The sequence below is a fragment of the Crocuta crocuta genome, unplaced genomic scaffold (assembly GCF_008692635.1).
Source record: "Crocuta crocuta isolate KB4526 unplaced genomic scaffold, BGI_CrCroc_1.0 scaffold126, whole genome shotgun sequence".
Classification (NCBI taxonomy): domain Eukaryota; kingdom Metazoa; phylum Chordata; class Mammalia; order Carnivora; family Hyaenidae; genus Crocuta; species Crocuta crocuta.
This window is the reverse complement of record NW_027531000.1, coordinates 277,841-293,931: the sequence shown is the minus strand read 5'-3', so window position 1 is coordinate 293,931 and position 16,091 is coordinate 277,841. Positions and strand designations below refer to the sequence as shown.

Genomic DNA, 16,091 nt, shown 5'->3' with positions numbered 1-16,091 from the left:
TGACCTGAGTCAAGGTCGGACGCTTAACCGACTGAGCCACCCAGGTGCCCCATAAATTGTAATTTTTTAATAATCTATTTTTAAAATAATTTTTAAATTCGTTTTTATACTTTCACATGGTTCAAAAAGTAAACAAGCAAACAATCTCAAAAGGTTAGGAGTTCAAAGTCTCCTTCCCTAGTCTAATAACTCAGACACCTACTTCTGCTGGTTGCTTACTGGATTCTTCTGAAGTTTCTTCAGGCATGCACAAGCAAACATGAATATGTATTTTATGTTTTTTTTTGAAAAAGGTATATACAATATGCAGTGTGTTACACCTTACTTTTATCCCTTCATTTATCTTACTGATCTTTCCATATCAGACCAGATTTTATTTTTGCCTTTCTAATAAATGAGTAGTAAAACTGAAGAAAAACATTTTAGGGGAGACTTCCATTTTAAAATAGGTAATGGGATGGGGCGCCTGGGTGGCTCAGTCGGTTGAGCATCCGACTTCAGCTCAGGTCATGATCTCAGAGTTCCTGGGTTCAAGCCCCATGTCGGACTCTGTGCTGACAGCTCAGAGCCTGGAACCTGCTTCAGACTCTGTGTCTCCCCTTCTCTCTGCCCCTCCCCCATTCATGCTCTCTGTCTCAAAAATATACTCTTAAAAAAATTTTTTTAAATAAAATAAAATAGGTAATGGGGGGTGCCTGGGTCGATTGAGGGTTTGACTCTTGATTGAGGCTCAGGTCATGATCCCAGGGTCATGGATGGGATCAAGCCCTGCACTGGGCTATGTGCTGAACATGGAGAGCCTGCTTAAGATTCTCTTTCTTCTCCTCTGTCCCTCTATTCTGCTCGCTCACACAGTCAAATAAATAAATAAATAGGTAAGGGTCCTTGGGAATCAAGATCTGTATTTTAAGATTCATAAATCTAAGGATTCCTATAGTATCTTCTCTCCTGTATGTATATTTAAAACTTCCTTTATATTTTTTTAATTAAGTAAATAAAAGGGAGGGGGGCTAAATTCCTAGATAATATTAAAACCGGGACTCAACTAGTCATCTCCCAACAGACGTCACAACATCATGTTGCTTTAGAGAAAGTGCACTTTAAAAACTTAGTTTTCAGCTAATGATTACAGTGGAGTATATGTAGAATAGTTTTAAACTGGTTACAACTTAGTCAAAGCAAAATGAAATTCACAAAATTTTCAGGAAAAAACATGAACTCACGTACAGAGTCAAAGGTCCTTACAAAAAGTCTAAAGGCATCATTTAAAAATGTGAACCGGGGCGTCTGGGTGGCTCAGGCGGTTAAGTGACTCTTGATTTTGGCTCAGGTCCTGATCCCAGGGTCATAGAATCGAGCCCCATGTGGAGCTCTGCACCAACAATGCAAAGCCTGCTTAAGATTCTCTCTCTCTTGTGGCGCCTGGGTGGCTCAGGCGGTTAAGTGACTCTTGATTTTGGCTCAGGTCCTGATCCCAGGGTCATAGAATCGAGCCCCATGTGGAGCTCTGCACCAACAATGCAAAGCCTGCTTAAGATTCTCTCTCTCTCCCTCTCTCTGTGACCATCCCCTGCTCTTGCTGTCTCTCTTTCTCTATCTGTCAGAAATAAATAAAACACTTAAAATTTTTTTTAAGATTCTCTCTCTCTCCCTCTCTCTGTCCCTCCCCCTCTCACACTCTCTGTCTCAAAATAAATAAATATTTTTTAAATGTGAATCGAAACCTATCTGCCATGAGCAGACAAGAATTACAAAGAGAATGAAACTTTTGATATGGCTGCGACATGGTAATTTTTAAAATGAATCATTAACTTTTCTTATCTTTCAGATTTTGAACCACATGGATATATTACCTATTCAGAAGGTAGAAATGAACTTTAAAAACTGTATTTTAAAAACTAAGATGCAGAAAAAGAAAAATCAGTATTATTCAAACATACAGGCAAAATCCAAAATGATGAGTTTTTCCGTTCTTTGGATATACAAAACACTCAGGTGGTACAAAGCTGAGGTACATAATAAACACTCTCTGCTCTACTTACCACTTGTCGTAAAACCAATGTAGAGTTCACTACAAAAACAAAATTACTTTCATGAGAAATCCAGTGATTAACCAGCAAAGGTAAATTAAAAATTATTTTAACAGAAATAGGTAAGCACATTACCATAAACATTAATACCGTACTACATGATCAGCCTGAAGAGACATGACTGAACCTCATAGTCATGAAGGTCTACTCTGCAAATGACCTACAACAATGTCACTAAAACACTACAGAGAGGTGCCAGAAGAAAACCACAAGAGGTAGTAAAAGAATGACAAATAACTGGGATTTCTTTCTGGGAAATAAAGGTGGCCTTTTCTAAGTCACAGGAATATGTTCGTAAGTAATGTAGGATAGTAAGAACAAGAAGCCCATCTCCTCCAACATTCTTCTCACTTATTTTTAAAGGGTGTGTAAGATTCAGGACATAAATACAATATTTTGCACGCTCTTAATTTTCTTAAAACACAAGGAAAACAAAAATTCTAGTCTTTAAAAACATTCTGCACTTCATTCTAATTTTCTCTTTAATCCCAGGAGAAGGTTGAGAGTTTCTTGCCATCTACTGCTAAGTTGTAATCAGTAAGTGAATTAGTCTTTTAATCTATTTGGCTACTTTGCATGCATTCATTCTCTAATGCTTCTTTCATCAGAATTCTTATTGTCAGAGAATAAAATAATCAGATTCAATCTGTTTATCTAGTAAAACATGAATCAAAAGTTACTAATTGCTTCTGGAGTTTTCAAACTTCTAGAACTCAAATGTCGTTTAAATTCATAAGACTGAAAAAACAAAACAGCTAACAAAGAACAGAAAATACCTATATATTTAGCCACAGAGCAACATATTTAAGATTTACATAAAAACTTTAGGGAGTGCTATAATTTTACACTACTACTGTTTTGTACATAATTATATATCAGGGGTGTCTGGGTGGCTCAGTCAGTTAGGCTTCCAACTCTTGGTTTCAGATCAGGTCATGATCTCACAGTTTCATGAATTCAAGCCTTGCATCAGGCTCTGTGCTGGCAGCGCAGAGCCTGCTTAGGATTCTCTCTCTCTCCCTGCCCCTCCTCGACTCACACTGTCTCTTTCTCTCTCAAAAATAAATAAACTTAAAATATATATACACACACACACACAAAACCCATGCCAAGGTTAGTTGAATATAAGGAACTCTATCAAATTCTTGTATTCTTTAGTCAAATAAATGGTTTTATTTACAATCGCTTATCAAAAAGGTTATGAGGCCAATGATTAGTTTCAAGATTTGTGGTAGCTGACATGAAACTCCAAGTTAAGAACTAGACAAAATTCAGGGCACCGATGTGGCTCAGTCGGTTAAACTGCAATTCTTGATTTCGGCTCAGGTCATGATCTCATAGTTCATGAAATCAAGCCCTGCTTGGGATTCTGTCTGCTCCTCCCTCCCCTGCTTATGCTCATGTGCACACACTCTCTATCAAAAAAAAAAATGAAAACATTAAAAGGAGAAAGAACCTGACAAAATCCAAATATACAGACCATAACCCAGATAGCCAGCAAGCCTTACTACAACATAACAACATATTGAGAACTTAATATGAAATAGGCCTCTAACTTAATAAATGTAAAGTGCTGGCAGTCTGTACAGAAGAAATATCTAGTGAGAGCTTGGAAATTACACAGAGTTGAAAAAATTCAAGATCACATGCTATAAAACCTTTATTTCTCAAAAGGATGTCAGCACGATAAAAGGAAATTTCACTGATGCTCAACTACAGGACAAAACTAAACCACCTGTCTAATTTAACAAAGCAAAATCATCACCAGCCACAGATCTACACCACAGATAGGAAGAAGCCATCAAACCATTTACATGCCTTTCCTGGGGAACCTCCTGGGGTTTCCCCAACTCCTGGGATACAGGTTCTCTTCCCCACCACCACTCCTTCTCCCTGCGGAGCTCCTGGGCCCTCTACACTCATGGCAGAAGCATCTTTGTGAAACGCAAATTTCAATTTCATCTTGCCACTTCCCCAGCCTCTACGTCTTCCAACCTTTCCAAGAGCCCTTAGGATGACGAACAAAATCACAGTACAGCCTACAAGGCTTTGGAAGTTATGGTCCCCATCTACCTCTCAGCTCGACCACCACTGCCCTCTGCTTGGCACCTTCCTGCCCACTTGCTCTCTCTTTTCCTCCATGTCATCTGACCTCCCTCTTTCTAGAACTGTGTACAGATGCTCCCCAATCTCCCAGTCTAGGTTTAGTACCTCTCGTCTGCACATGCTGACCACAATTTCAGTTCTATAGGTGAGCATCTGACCACTGATGCAATGTTTGTGCATCCCACCAGACTGTAAGGTCCATACCTGCTTCCTTTACCAGTATGTTCCCAGCACCAGTACATATGAGGCACTCAATAACTATTTGAAGAATGAATCAATGACCCTAATAAAAAGTTACTACCCATATGTTAGAAGGCACTACAAATCAACTTTAAAAAGGTACACTGAATTAAAAACAAACTGCAAAACCAAGGACCTGGCAATTCCCAAAAGAAAAAATAAAGCCAACAAAATTATGAATGTGTGCTTCCTCACCATTAAAGATCAAACAAAACAAAACATTTTCCCCATAAATTAAAAAAAGTTAAAAATATGAAGAATAATTATGGGCACTATTAGGGAAAACAAATCATTATAATATTGTGAAGGACAATTTGGCAAAATGAAAATTTTTAATTATAAAGCTCTTGACCTGTGATTTTATTTCTAAACAGATGGTTTGCTACAGCAATTATTTATAGCAGTAAAATACTGGAAATAACTTAAAGATCCATCCTTGGCATCTCGTTAAATAAACTATATCTGAATAACAGATGGCTACACAGCCTTTAAAAGAATGGAGTCAATCTGAACTCACTGACACAGAAATATGTTACATTCATAAATTAAACTATAAAAATATATGCCATATAATCTCACCTTTCAAATAAATGTGTATTGATTTGTACATATGCCTAACTTGAACTTTGGAAGCATACATACTGAATTCCTCTAAGTTATTACCTTTGTAGAAAGAGATTGGGATATGGAAACCAACTTGACAAATTATTTAAATAAGGAAATACTTAAAAAAAGAAAGAGATTGGGAATGAGCATTATTTTTACTATCTTGGTAATTTTTGTATTGTTCGTTTTATCATGAGCATTATAAGCATTATAAAGCTTTCAAATGAATACTGCTCCACCAAAAAATAAAATCCTAATTCACTGACTGCATGTGATATTTAGCTGGCACTTAGTAAGACATAACTAAGAGCCTTGACCTGTGAACTTACCTATCCAGTTTCATTTTGGGTATTCTGATGGACCATGAGCCTCAGCGACCTGTTTCCTGAACATGCCTTAAAACTTCTCACTTCTGCCCTCCTGCTTAAGTTTTTCTCTCAGTGTGGAATGTCCTTTCTATGCCCCCTGTGCCCCATCTACAGCAGACCACTTACTCCCTGGCCACCATACATGCATGCATGCGCACACGCACATACATACACACACACACACACCTGCCAAAATCCTGTCCACTGTTAGGCTGTGACCAAATGCCATGTCCCTCCTAAGGGATGCTACTTCCTTCACTCCTCCACATAACTCCATTTATATTTCACTTTCAGTACTAAGTAACCATTACATCTGACCTGACATTACAATCCTTCTGAACTGAAGCCCAGTCAGTCACCGTTGTTCTCCTAAATATCCAACTCAGAGCCTCATATGTAGCAGGGCTTCTACACTAGTTTGCTGGTCTGAATCAAATGGATCTGTATGATGAGAAAACACTTCATAAAAAGATTAATGTTCAGAATAAAAAGAGTAAGTCACTCTTTGTCCCTGTTGTGATTTGCCAGAGCACTTGTGACAGCTGAAAGCCAGTGCCATCTGTTTGCTACTATACTTCTCAGCATTCCACATTTACACGGACAGCTTTGTGATCTACTTAGGGTGATTTCTCCAGAAATTCTGTTGACCATCACTTCCTGATGGAAAAGGCTGTGTAGGTTCAGTTTTGTTTAGTGAGGCTATTCTCAAGAACACAGTAATGTTCTTGTTGAGTATCCTTCCATTTCTCCAGAAATTCTTTCAGATTAACTACTGCCTTAAGAACACTGCTTTGACATCAGACCTGGCTTCAATCTCAACTGGGTCTCCTTAGAGAAGCTATTTAACCCTCTCTGAGACACCTCTATTTCTTCATGCATGAAATGGGGAAAATAATATTACCCATACTTTACAGAGTTTTTCAAAATTGAGTGAGATTTTTTTTTTCTTTTCAATAATCTTTCATCAAGTTAGCTAACATACAGTGTACACAGTGTAGTCTTGGCTTCGTGAGTAGATTCCCAAGATTCATCACATACATATAAGACCCAGTGCTCACTCCAACAAGTGCCCTCCTCAATGCCCATCTCCCATTTTCCCCCACATCCTCCAACCCTCCACCTCCACCAACTCTCAGTTTATTCTCTTGTTTGTTCTCTGTATTTAAGAGTCTCTTATGGTTTGCCTCCTCTCTGTTTTTATCTTATCTTTCCTTCCCTTCCCCAATGGTCTTCTGTTAGGTTTCTCAAATTCCACATCTGAGTGAAAATGTATCTTTTTCTGACTCACTTATTTCACTTAGCATAATACCCTCTAGTTCCGTTCTCGTTGTTGCACACAGCAAGATTTCAATTTTTTTCATTGCCAAGTAGAATTACATTGTATGTATATATATATACATACCACATCTTCTTTATCCATTCCTCAGGTGATGGACATTTGGTCTCTCTCCATACTTTGGTTACTGTCCATACTGCTGCTATAATCACTGGGATGCATGTGCCCCTACCAATCAGCACTCCTGTTTCCTTTGGATAAATTCCTTGTAGCGCTATTCCAGGGTCAGAGGGTAATTCTATTTTTTAATTTTTTGAGAAACCTCCACAATATTTTCCAGAGTGGCTGCAGCAATTTGCTTTCCCTCTCACAGTGGAAGAATGTTCCCCTTCTCCACATCCTCTCCAAAACCCTTTGTTTCCTGAGTTGCTAATTTTACTCACTCTGACCAGTGTGAGGTGGTATCTCGACACAGTTTTGATTTGTATTTTCCCGAGGATGAGCGAAGTGGAGCATTTTTAGTGTGTCGGTCATCTGGATATCTTCTTTGGAAAAGTGTCTATTCATGTCTTCTGACCATTTCTTCCTGGCTTATTTGTTTTTTGGGTATTGAGTTTGCCAAATTCTTTATAGATTTTGGATACTAACCCTTTATCTGATAGGTCATTTGCAAATACCTTTTCCCATTCCGTTGGTTGCCTTTTCGTTTTATTGATTGTTCCCTTTGCTGTGCAGAAGCTATTTATCTTAATAAGGTACCAACGGTTCATTTTTGCTATTATTTCCATTGCCTTAAGAGACATGTCAAGTAAGAAGTTGCTGGGGCCGAGGAAAACTGAGTGACATTAAAGGAGAATGAAATACAATTATGTGAGCCTGTTACATGCTTGTTTACTGGAAATGCCAGGAAAAAAAAGCACAAAATGGGGGCACCTGGGTGGCTCAGTCGGTTAAGCATTCGACTTCAGCTCAGGTCATGACCTAGCAGTTCCAGAGTTCAAGCCCTGTGTGGGGTTCTGTGCTGACAGCTCAGAGCCTGGAGCCTGCTTCAGATTCTGTGTCTCCCTCTGTATCTCTGCCCCTCACCTGCTCGCACTCACTCTCTCTCTCTCTCTCTCTCTCTCTCCCCAAAATAAACAAACATTAAAAACAAATAGTTTTTAAACCTGCAAAATGCCAGCCTTAATCACTTATCATTAAATACAAACTATTGTTTTCAGTAGGTTACTGTCAATATCCTTTGAAGTTTCCTGATGCGGTATTTCTGACGTGACAATATTAAGAGCCATGAAAAAGACTTAATTAACAAGAATTGAAGATTACATTCATATATTAAACTTAATAAATTCATATATAAAATATATAAATTCACGTCTTTTAAATTTCTCCTCTAATTCTGCTTCCTGGACAAGAATCACCTCTGGACACACTCCACACAAAGCCAAATCAGGTCATGCACAGCAAGAACAATTCAGCATCATCTTAAAAACTTGAGAAATACTTACATTCAGATTTCTTTATGACCATTAGATTTGAATTTATGGGTTAGTTTTTTTCGAAGCAGAATACAAGGGACACCTGGGTGGCTCAGTCGGTTAAAGGTCTCAATTTTGGCTCAAGTCACGATCGATCTCACAGTACTTGAGTTTGAGTCCTGCAACACACTCTGCGTTGGCAGTAGGGAGCCTGCTTAGATTCTCTCTCCCTCTCTCTGCCCCTTCCCTGCCCACTCTCTTTTAAAATAAATAAATAACCTTAAAAAAAAAAAAGCAGAATACAAAACTGTAACTATATGACTTGCTGTGAAAAATGTGCACAGGCACATGTTAAGGTGCTCAGTAAATGGCTACTTTTTCATCCTATTTGCTACTGCATAGTTAACTTTTGTTTCATTGTTTTTTCAATGTTTGCCTCCTACTTGACTATATGAGGGCAGGGACTATACCACTCTTCCCACTACCAAAGCAAAGGCTAACAAATATGTCAAGTTCATCAGGTAAAAGATGCCTGATCTGTGGAGGAGAAAAGTCCTGGGTGCAGTTTTTTTTCTTTCTTCTATTTGACATTTCATCAGTGCTCCTCAAATTCGGTATCACATAAATTTTCACTATTAATTTTTTTCAACAGGTAACATTTCTTTGGAAAGAGGTAACAAAACATCATGTTAACAAGTCTTTTACAATTATCAAATACTGAAACATTCCCAGCACCCTCTCTTATGCTGAAAGAAAAATAAGAAAGGAAAAAGTGGTCCCACCTCCCAAAACATGAGATGCAGAAAAAAGGCCTCCATCAGCACCGGTTCTCAACTGTGGTTCTAGATAACTTAATGGTCTCAGAAGACACCTTGCATGCTCCAGTGACTGATCAAAACGTAGAATACACTTGTGGCCGGGAGGACAGCTCACACAAAAACAAGCACAACCAGACTGCTCGCTCGGACTTGAAATGCCAAAAGAAAAAAAGTCACACGAAGCAACCTACAGAATGTGGAAGCATCATTCACAACTCCTTATAGATCTGGAGATAATACTTCATTATAAGATACTAACATCCCTTTACACCAGACTGAAAACCAGGAGACAACCTTCCAAAAAAGAAAGATATATGGACAAGAAAATGGAAAGCTTCCCTTCAAAGTTGTGTCCAATAATTCACCCTTATCTTTTCATTGTTTGCTCACTCCACCAAAGAAGCCCCAGCAATATAACCCTGGTCATTCCCCTTAAGGCACATTCCGCCAGTGGTTCTCAGCCGAAGGTCAGGCCCAGTGAGAACACACCAGTATTATGAAAAAAGTTTATCAGAATCACCTCAATAAGAAAACAATTTAAAAATAAAAGAACAGTCAAGCAAACAGTCCTTGCTTTACACAGTAAGAGCCGCGTGAATTTCAAGTACATGGAACACAAGTCATCCAACACCATGGTTCATATTACAGTTAACAGAGTGACATTTTCCAAAAAAAGATCTTCCATAGAGGGAGCTGGCCAACAAAGATCAGAGTGAGGCAAATAACTGAAAAGGGGGAACACTGAAATCTAGATATGCAGAGAGGATGAACCCTGCATCACACTCCCGGCTGATGACACAGAGCCTGCTTGGGATCCTCTCTCTCCCTCTTTTTCTGCCTCTCTCCTGCTTGTGTTCTCATTCTCTCTCTCTCTAAAAATAAATAAATAAAGACTAAAAGAAAAAAAAAACGTTAAAAAAAATCCAAATTCCTGTCCATGATCCACAAAGACTCACTTCTCTGATACAACCCCCTGCCACACTATCCTGACCCACTAGGCCTCAGCCACCACTTTAACATCCTCAATTCCTTCCACCTGCGGGTTTTCTTTCACACTGTTCCTCCGAATTCCCTGCTCTGCTCATCAAAATGTCTCGCCCTTCCTTATCCTTCATGTCTTAGCTTGATGTCACCTCCTCAGGGGCTTTCTGGGTCATGCCATCTAAGGTAGCGTCTCCACCTCATCAAGATTAAAAGCTTCTGCAAGGCAAAGGAGACAATCCATAAAACTAATAGANGTTATATGGAAACCAACTTGACAATAAACTATTTGTAAAAATGAAAATAAAAATAAAGTAGGGCCTCCAATATTGTTCTGNTTATATGGAAACCAACTTGACAATAAACTATTTGTAAAAATAAAAATAAAAATAAAGTAGGGCCTCCAATATTGTTCTGTCTCTATCCTACCTCAGTTCATTTTCTTTTTTTCTAATTTAGTGATTTATTTTTGAGAGAGAGAGAAACAGAGCATGAGTGGTGGAAGGGTAGAAAGTGAGGGAGACCCAGAATCTGAAGCAGGCTCCAGGCTCTGAGCTGGCAACACAGAGCCCTAGGCGGGGCTCGAACCCTCGAACCATGAGGTCATGACCTGAGTCAAAGTCGGATGCTTAACCGACCGAGCCACCCAGGCGCCCCTCATTTTCTAAACAGTACTTAAGAGTTTGGTTTGTTCACCACCATACTTCCAAGAGCTAGGAGAGTGCCTGGTGGACACAATACACAGCAGATAAACTGTGTGCTGAACAAATAAAATCATTCTTCCTTAGCTGGAATGAAATCTAACTTCTCAAATCTTCTACTTGTTGAATCTAATTTTGCCTTCTGTAACTGTGATGAAAAGTGTATTGTTTGGCATTTGTATCCTACTTTAATAAATTTTAAAGCTATTATTTGTTTGTTAACTCTGGCACTAACCTGTTTTTATCGGTAGCTAGCTACTGCTGCTGACTTCAGGGAAATGCTCAAGGAGTGTTTATGAGCAAGAAACCCCAAATTACACTGCCTGGTTGAAGTGTGAGCTCTAGGGGCACCTGGGTGGCTCATTTGGTTAAGCATCCGACTTCGGCTCAGGTCATTACCTCACGGTTCGTGGGTTCAAGCCCCACCTAGGGCTCTGTGTTGACAACTCAGAGCCTGGAGCCTGCTTTGGAATCTGTGTCTCCCTCTATCTCTGACCCTCCGCTGCTCACATTGTCTCTCAGAAATAATTTTTTTAATTTTAAAAAATTTAAAAAAAAAGAAATATGAGCTCTAACACTTACCCATATGAAATAGATCTCACATGTGTGACTCTGGAGAAGTTACCAAACCTCTCTGTACCTCATTTCCTCATTGGAAAACAAGGATAAGACTTAACTGATTGTCAGAATTTTTAAAATTAAGCATGTCAAGAGCTTACCCCAGTTTCTGGCAGAGGAAACTTCTGATTGTCAAAGCTACTACTGCTGTCTCAATAGCTAGAGAGGAAAACGTCAAAATAGTATATTTCTTTGTATCCTTAAAACCTAGTTTACCAAGTCTCAACAAACCTAGATACAAAGTATGATCCCACAAGTGTGGCTAAGGCACCCCCTTGCACATCCTCCGTAACACTCTGAAACTAGCCCTCATGTCATTGTCATTTTTCCTAAGTTATTTTACTATTCTGTCTCCACCCCCTGACCCATGTGAGCAGGTCTCTCTTGTTTGCATTATCCCTAACACCTGCAACAAACAATTAATAACTAAATGAAATTTTACTGAGCCTCCATAACCGTAGTGGAAGCCTGTTTTAAAAGTTTTTTGTTTCTATTTTAACTGTTTCTTCCTACCCTTCCATACTGAAAATACACACAAGCAGCCAATCTGTCTCGTCCACTGCTGTATCCAGTAACTCTACTGGATCTGCCATAACAGAGGCTTCAAAATACTACGGAAGTTTTTGTTCTTGGGTTTTTGTTTTTGATGTTCGAACGTGTTCTCATAGTTTTCTAATTAAACACTAATATCTTATTGACTCCATAATCATTTGTGCTTATCAATATACCCAAAGCCTACAAGAATGACTGAAAGAAAATAAACAGGCCAAATAAGTCATTTTCCGAGAATGAAAAAAATACAGCTAAATAAAAACCATAGTCCTGGACAGGAAGAATCTGACAGATGCAAGCGTTTTTTATTGTTGGCTTTGTCTTTTTGTTTGTTTTTGTTACATATACTTAATTCCCAAGCTCTCCAGAATGCTGAACCGAAATTCTTTCTTTAGGTAAACCAATATGAGGAAAACTGTCAAGCACCGCACGCCCCGTGAACTTCTTCTTCCAAGGCAGGAAGGGCACAACCTTGACGCGAGGCCCGGCGGCGGCCCAGGAATCCCGCGTTCCCTCCGGGGCCCGCCCGGTGACCAGTGACCCCAAGGCGGTTCAACGCGCAAAACCGGAAGGAAGTGCTAGGGGCCAGAAGCCGCTACGGGCTCCACTGCGGGACTCTGGCCCCCCGAGCGCCCCACCCTACCGTCCAGCACTCACCACCAGCGAAGCCGTGAACCCAGGCCGCTCCATGACCCCGCAGACACCGCAAAGGCTATAATTCGATACTGAGCAGAAGCGGAGAGCGACCCCCTTCACCGGGTGCCGCCATCTTGGAGGCGGACCTGTGGCGCCGGCACTTCCGCGGCCACGTGAGATGAAACCAAAACAACTACACGTGCAGTCAAGGAAGCGGGGCCCTGAGGTGCGCGGCGAAGGAGGGGAGGAGTCTGAAGAGGGATGTGGTCTAGCCAAGTCTCGCGACTCTTCTCTGCCTCCGTTTCCTGCAGCAGCCTTGTGATTTGGCTCGATAAAGGAACTCTCGCGAGCAAATGAGGCTGGGCGGGATCCTGGATGAGCCGCTGGGTGGTGGCCAGGTGAGGCGAAAGGGTTAGCCCCAAAGAGGCGTGGCTTAGTGAAGGGGCGGGACTACTTTAAGGGGACGAGGCTTGTGGTTTCCCGTTCTTTTCGGGTTTTCTCTTAGTTCTATTTGTACACATTTTGAATTTCTATAAAACAGACCCAGCATCAGACGATTATTAAATAAAGATATAGAAAAAGGCTTTCAAAGATCCCTTACTCCAGGTAAAAGTTAGCGTCCTCCACTTCTTACTGACAGTTACTGCAATTACTATTATTATTTTTTAAATTACCAATTTGCGGGGGCGCCTGGGTGGCTTAGTCGGTTAAGCGTCCGACTTTCGCTTAGGTCATGATCTCGCGGTTCGTGGGTTCGAGCCCCGCGTCAGGCTCTGTGCTGACTGCCAGCTCAGAGCCTGGAGCCTATTTCAGAGTCTGTGTCTCTCTCTCTCTCTGACCCTCCCCTGCTCACGCTGTCTCTCTCTCTCTCTCTCCTAGAAATAAATAAAAATATTTTTAAAAAAATTACCAATTTGCAGAATTGCTCCTCTTGTTCTTGGTGGTACAAGTGCGCACATCTAGAAGTCCCAAACAAAAGCTAAAGGGAACATAGCAGAGCCAGGCTTGAAATTTTTCTTAGCGCCTATCTTCCCTCAAACCCTTTGTAATAGCTTTAGTAGGCTCCTTGTCTTCCTTTCTTTAATCGATCTTCATACCATTCTTTATTCTCATCTAGATGTGTGATCTAGGAATAATTACCCAGCATACCTTTAAGGTTTCAAATTCTAAGCTTTGCCTACAAGATTTGGGCATAAGTTCTCCAAGATTGAGTTTCCTCCCTTGTTAAGTTGGGGTAATGATAGTAACTTGTTTGGGTACTATTACGGATTCAGTGAAGTGATGCATGCACATTCTCAGCTTAGTTCCTGGTGCACGGGAACTGTTCTCTAAAGATGGTGGTAATGTCACTTTCCTGCTTTAAATTATTCCCTTTTGCTGCAAATGTGAGATAATCCAGCTCCTTATCATGGTACCCACCTTCCAGATGGTGTCTTCTGTCCCTCTTCCCACTGGCTAGACTACTCACAGACTATACAATTTCAAGCTTCCCGATTTTACCCATGGTGTTCCTTCTACCAGCACCTTTCCCTATGCTGCCTGCAGAACATTGGTCGTTTCCTGTTTGCCACATGTCACAGTCCATGGGCCATCTCAAAATATGCTAGCTCACTTCCCCGGGGGCCAGCAGGAGAAAATCTTAGGCTGTTGTTTGTCTCTTTTAAGAGCCTATATGATGAGGTCAGCCCTACCCCTCCATAATTTCTCTTTTGATTGACTCAAATGATTAGGGACCTTAATTACAACTGCAAAATCTTTTTTTTTTTTCCCATAGAATGCAACAGAATCGTGGAAGTTATATTTCATCATGCTAACAGGTTCTAATGACACTCAAAGGATGTGATTGTACAAAACATATGAATTAACAGGGCAGGAATCTTCAGAACCATCTCAGAAGTATGCCAACAACATTTACCCATAAGCCCTTGCTGGCGGACTCCTCCAAAGCCATCATGGTTTGATCAATAGACTTCCACTAACGGTTTCATCAAAGTCCTTCCATTTTTTAATCTACTGCCTGGTGGCAAAGCCATTCTTACAGTTTAAATGTTTGTTACAGCAGCAGACCATTTTAAAGTACCAAAATCTGTACTGGTTGTCTATTGCTGAGTAACAAACTACCCCAAAACTTAGAACAATAAACCTTCATTACCTCACACAATTTCTGTAGGACAGTCATCCAGGGATCCCTCAGCTGAGTGGTTCGGTCTCAGGGCGTCCCTAATGGGTCTGCAGGCAGGTTATCAGCTAGGGATACAGCTGAAGATTTGACTGCTCACTGCCATGACTAGCGAATTAGTGCCAGCACTTGGCAAGTGTCCTCAGTCCCTTGTGACAGAAACTTCTCCATAGAGTTGCTTGAGTGTCCTCATAATATAGCAGCTGGTTTTCCCCGGAGTGAGTGATCTAAGGGAGAGCAACACAGAAACTATAGTCTTTCCCATGATCTTGCCTCAGAGAAGTCACTCGGTTGTCATTCCCGCAATAGCTTGTTTTTTCTTTTAACTTTTTAATGTTCATTTCTTTTTGAGAGCAGAGGTGGGTCAGAGGGTGGGAGACACAGAAACCAAAGCAGGCTCCAGGCTCTGAACTGTCATCACAGAGCCTGACACAGGGCTTGAACTCATGAACTGTGAGATCATGACCTAAGTCAAAGTCGGCCACTTAACTGACTGAGCCACCCAGGCATCCCTGCAATAGCCCATTTGTTACCACAGGCCATCCCTACTTTTTATGGGATTGGACTAAACAGAGACATGAATGAATACCAGCAGGTGAGACTCATGGTTGACACCATGGAAATTGGATACCACATCAGAGACGTGCAAGTGAAGGTTCTGATGAGATACAGGTACCTACTCACTAAACTGACAACAATAAAAAACTCCCAACAGACCAAGTGCTGTTGACAATGATGAAGAGCACCTGGAGCTCTCATACCTGCTGAGACTATAATATGGTACAACCACTACAGAAACCAATGCCCCTCTTATGGTTGTATATATGTTTTTGTTGTGGGTTTGTTTTTTTTTCACGAGCTGTAATTCACTTTATTTTTCTTGTATAAACCTAGGTGGTGGCCATACCCCTGCACAGAGACTCTGGTGTGGGTCTTTACAAGATAGTCAATGAATTACTGATAGAGAGACTTGGTGAACACAGTCTCTTTCCAGAGATCAGGGGGAGATAGATGTAGGTCTTGGGAATGACATCAAAAGTGGCCATGGTGAATGCCTAGGGTGGCAATGCAGCCCCTGGCTGAGGTGTAGCAGTCTTTGATGCCAGCCATCAGCATCGGCTTCTTGGGCATAGGGACTGAGATAACACCAACACCTCTGGGGATGAGGATGAGGAGAACTAGCACAGAGCCTCAGCGGCCGGTCAACTTGCATGAGACAGTGTGGGGCTTGCCAATCTTGTTCCCCCAGTAGCCTTGCCCCACGGGGACAATGGAAAGCTTGGCCAGGGTGATGGCCCCATGAATGGCAGTGGCTACCTCCTTAGAACATTTAACATCCAGACTGATGTGTTCATTGTAATCTCCGATAGCAACAAATGTCTGTGAAGAGCCTGAGAAGGCTGGTGGTCCACTGACCTACACAGCATCAGTAACCACCACCCAGG

General features: G+C 40.9%; 1 protein-coding gene across 4 annotated transcripts in view; it reads right to left on the bottom strand.

Moving 5' to 3' along the window:
* Window positions 1-12,802, bottom strand: part of SLC25A26 (solute carrier family 25 member 26) — a 120,459-nt gene extending 107,657 nt beyond the window's left edge. For 3 of the 4 annotated variants that reach the window (XM_077770594.1, XM_077770595.1, XM_077770598.1), the window contains exon 1: window positions 12,489-12,802. In XM_077770594.1, coding sequence (XP_077626720.1) covers window positions 12,489-12,521 — 33 coding nt within the window. In that variant the 5' untranslated portion in view covers window positions 12,522-12,802. The remainder of the gene's footprint in view (window positions 1-12,488) is intronic. The other variant, XM_077770596.1, reaches the window with a different exon arrangement.
* Window positions 12,803-16,091: the final 3,289 nt, after the last annotated feature.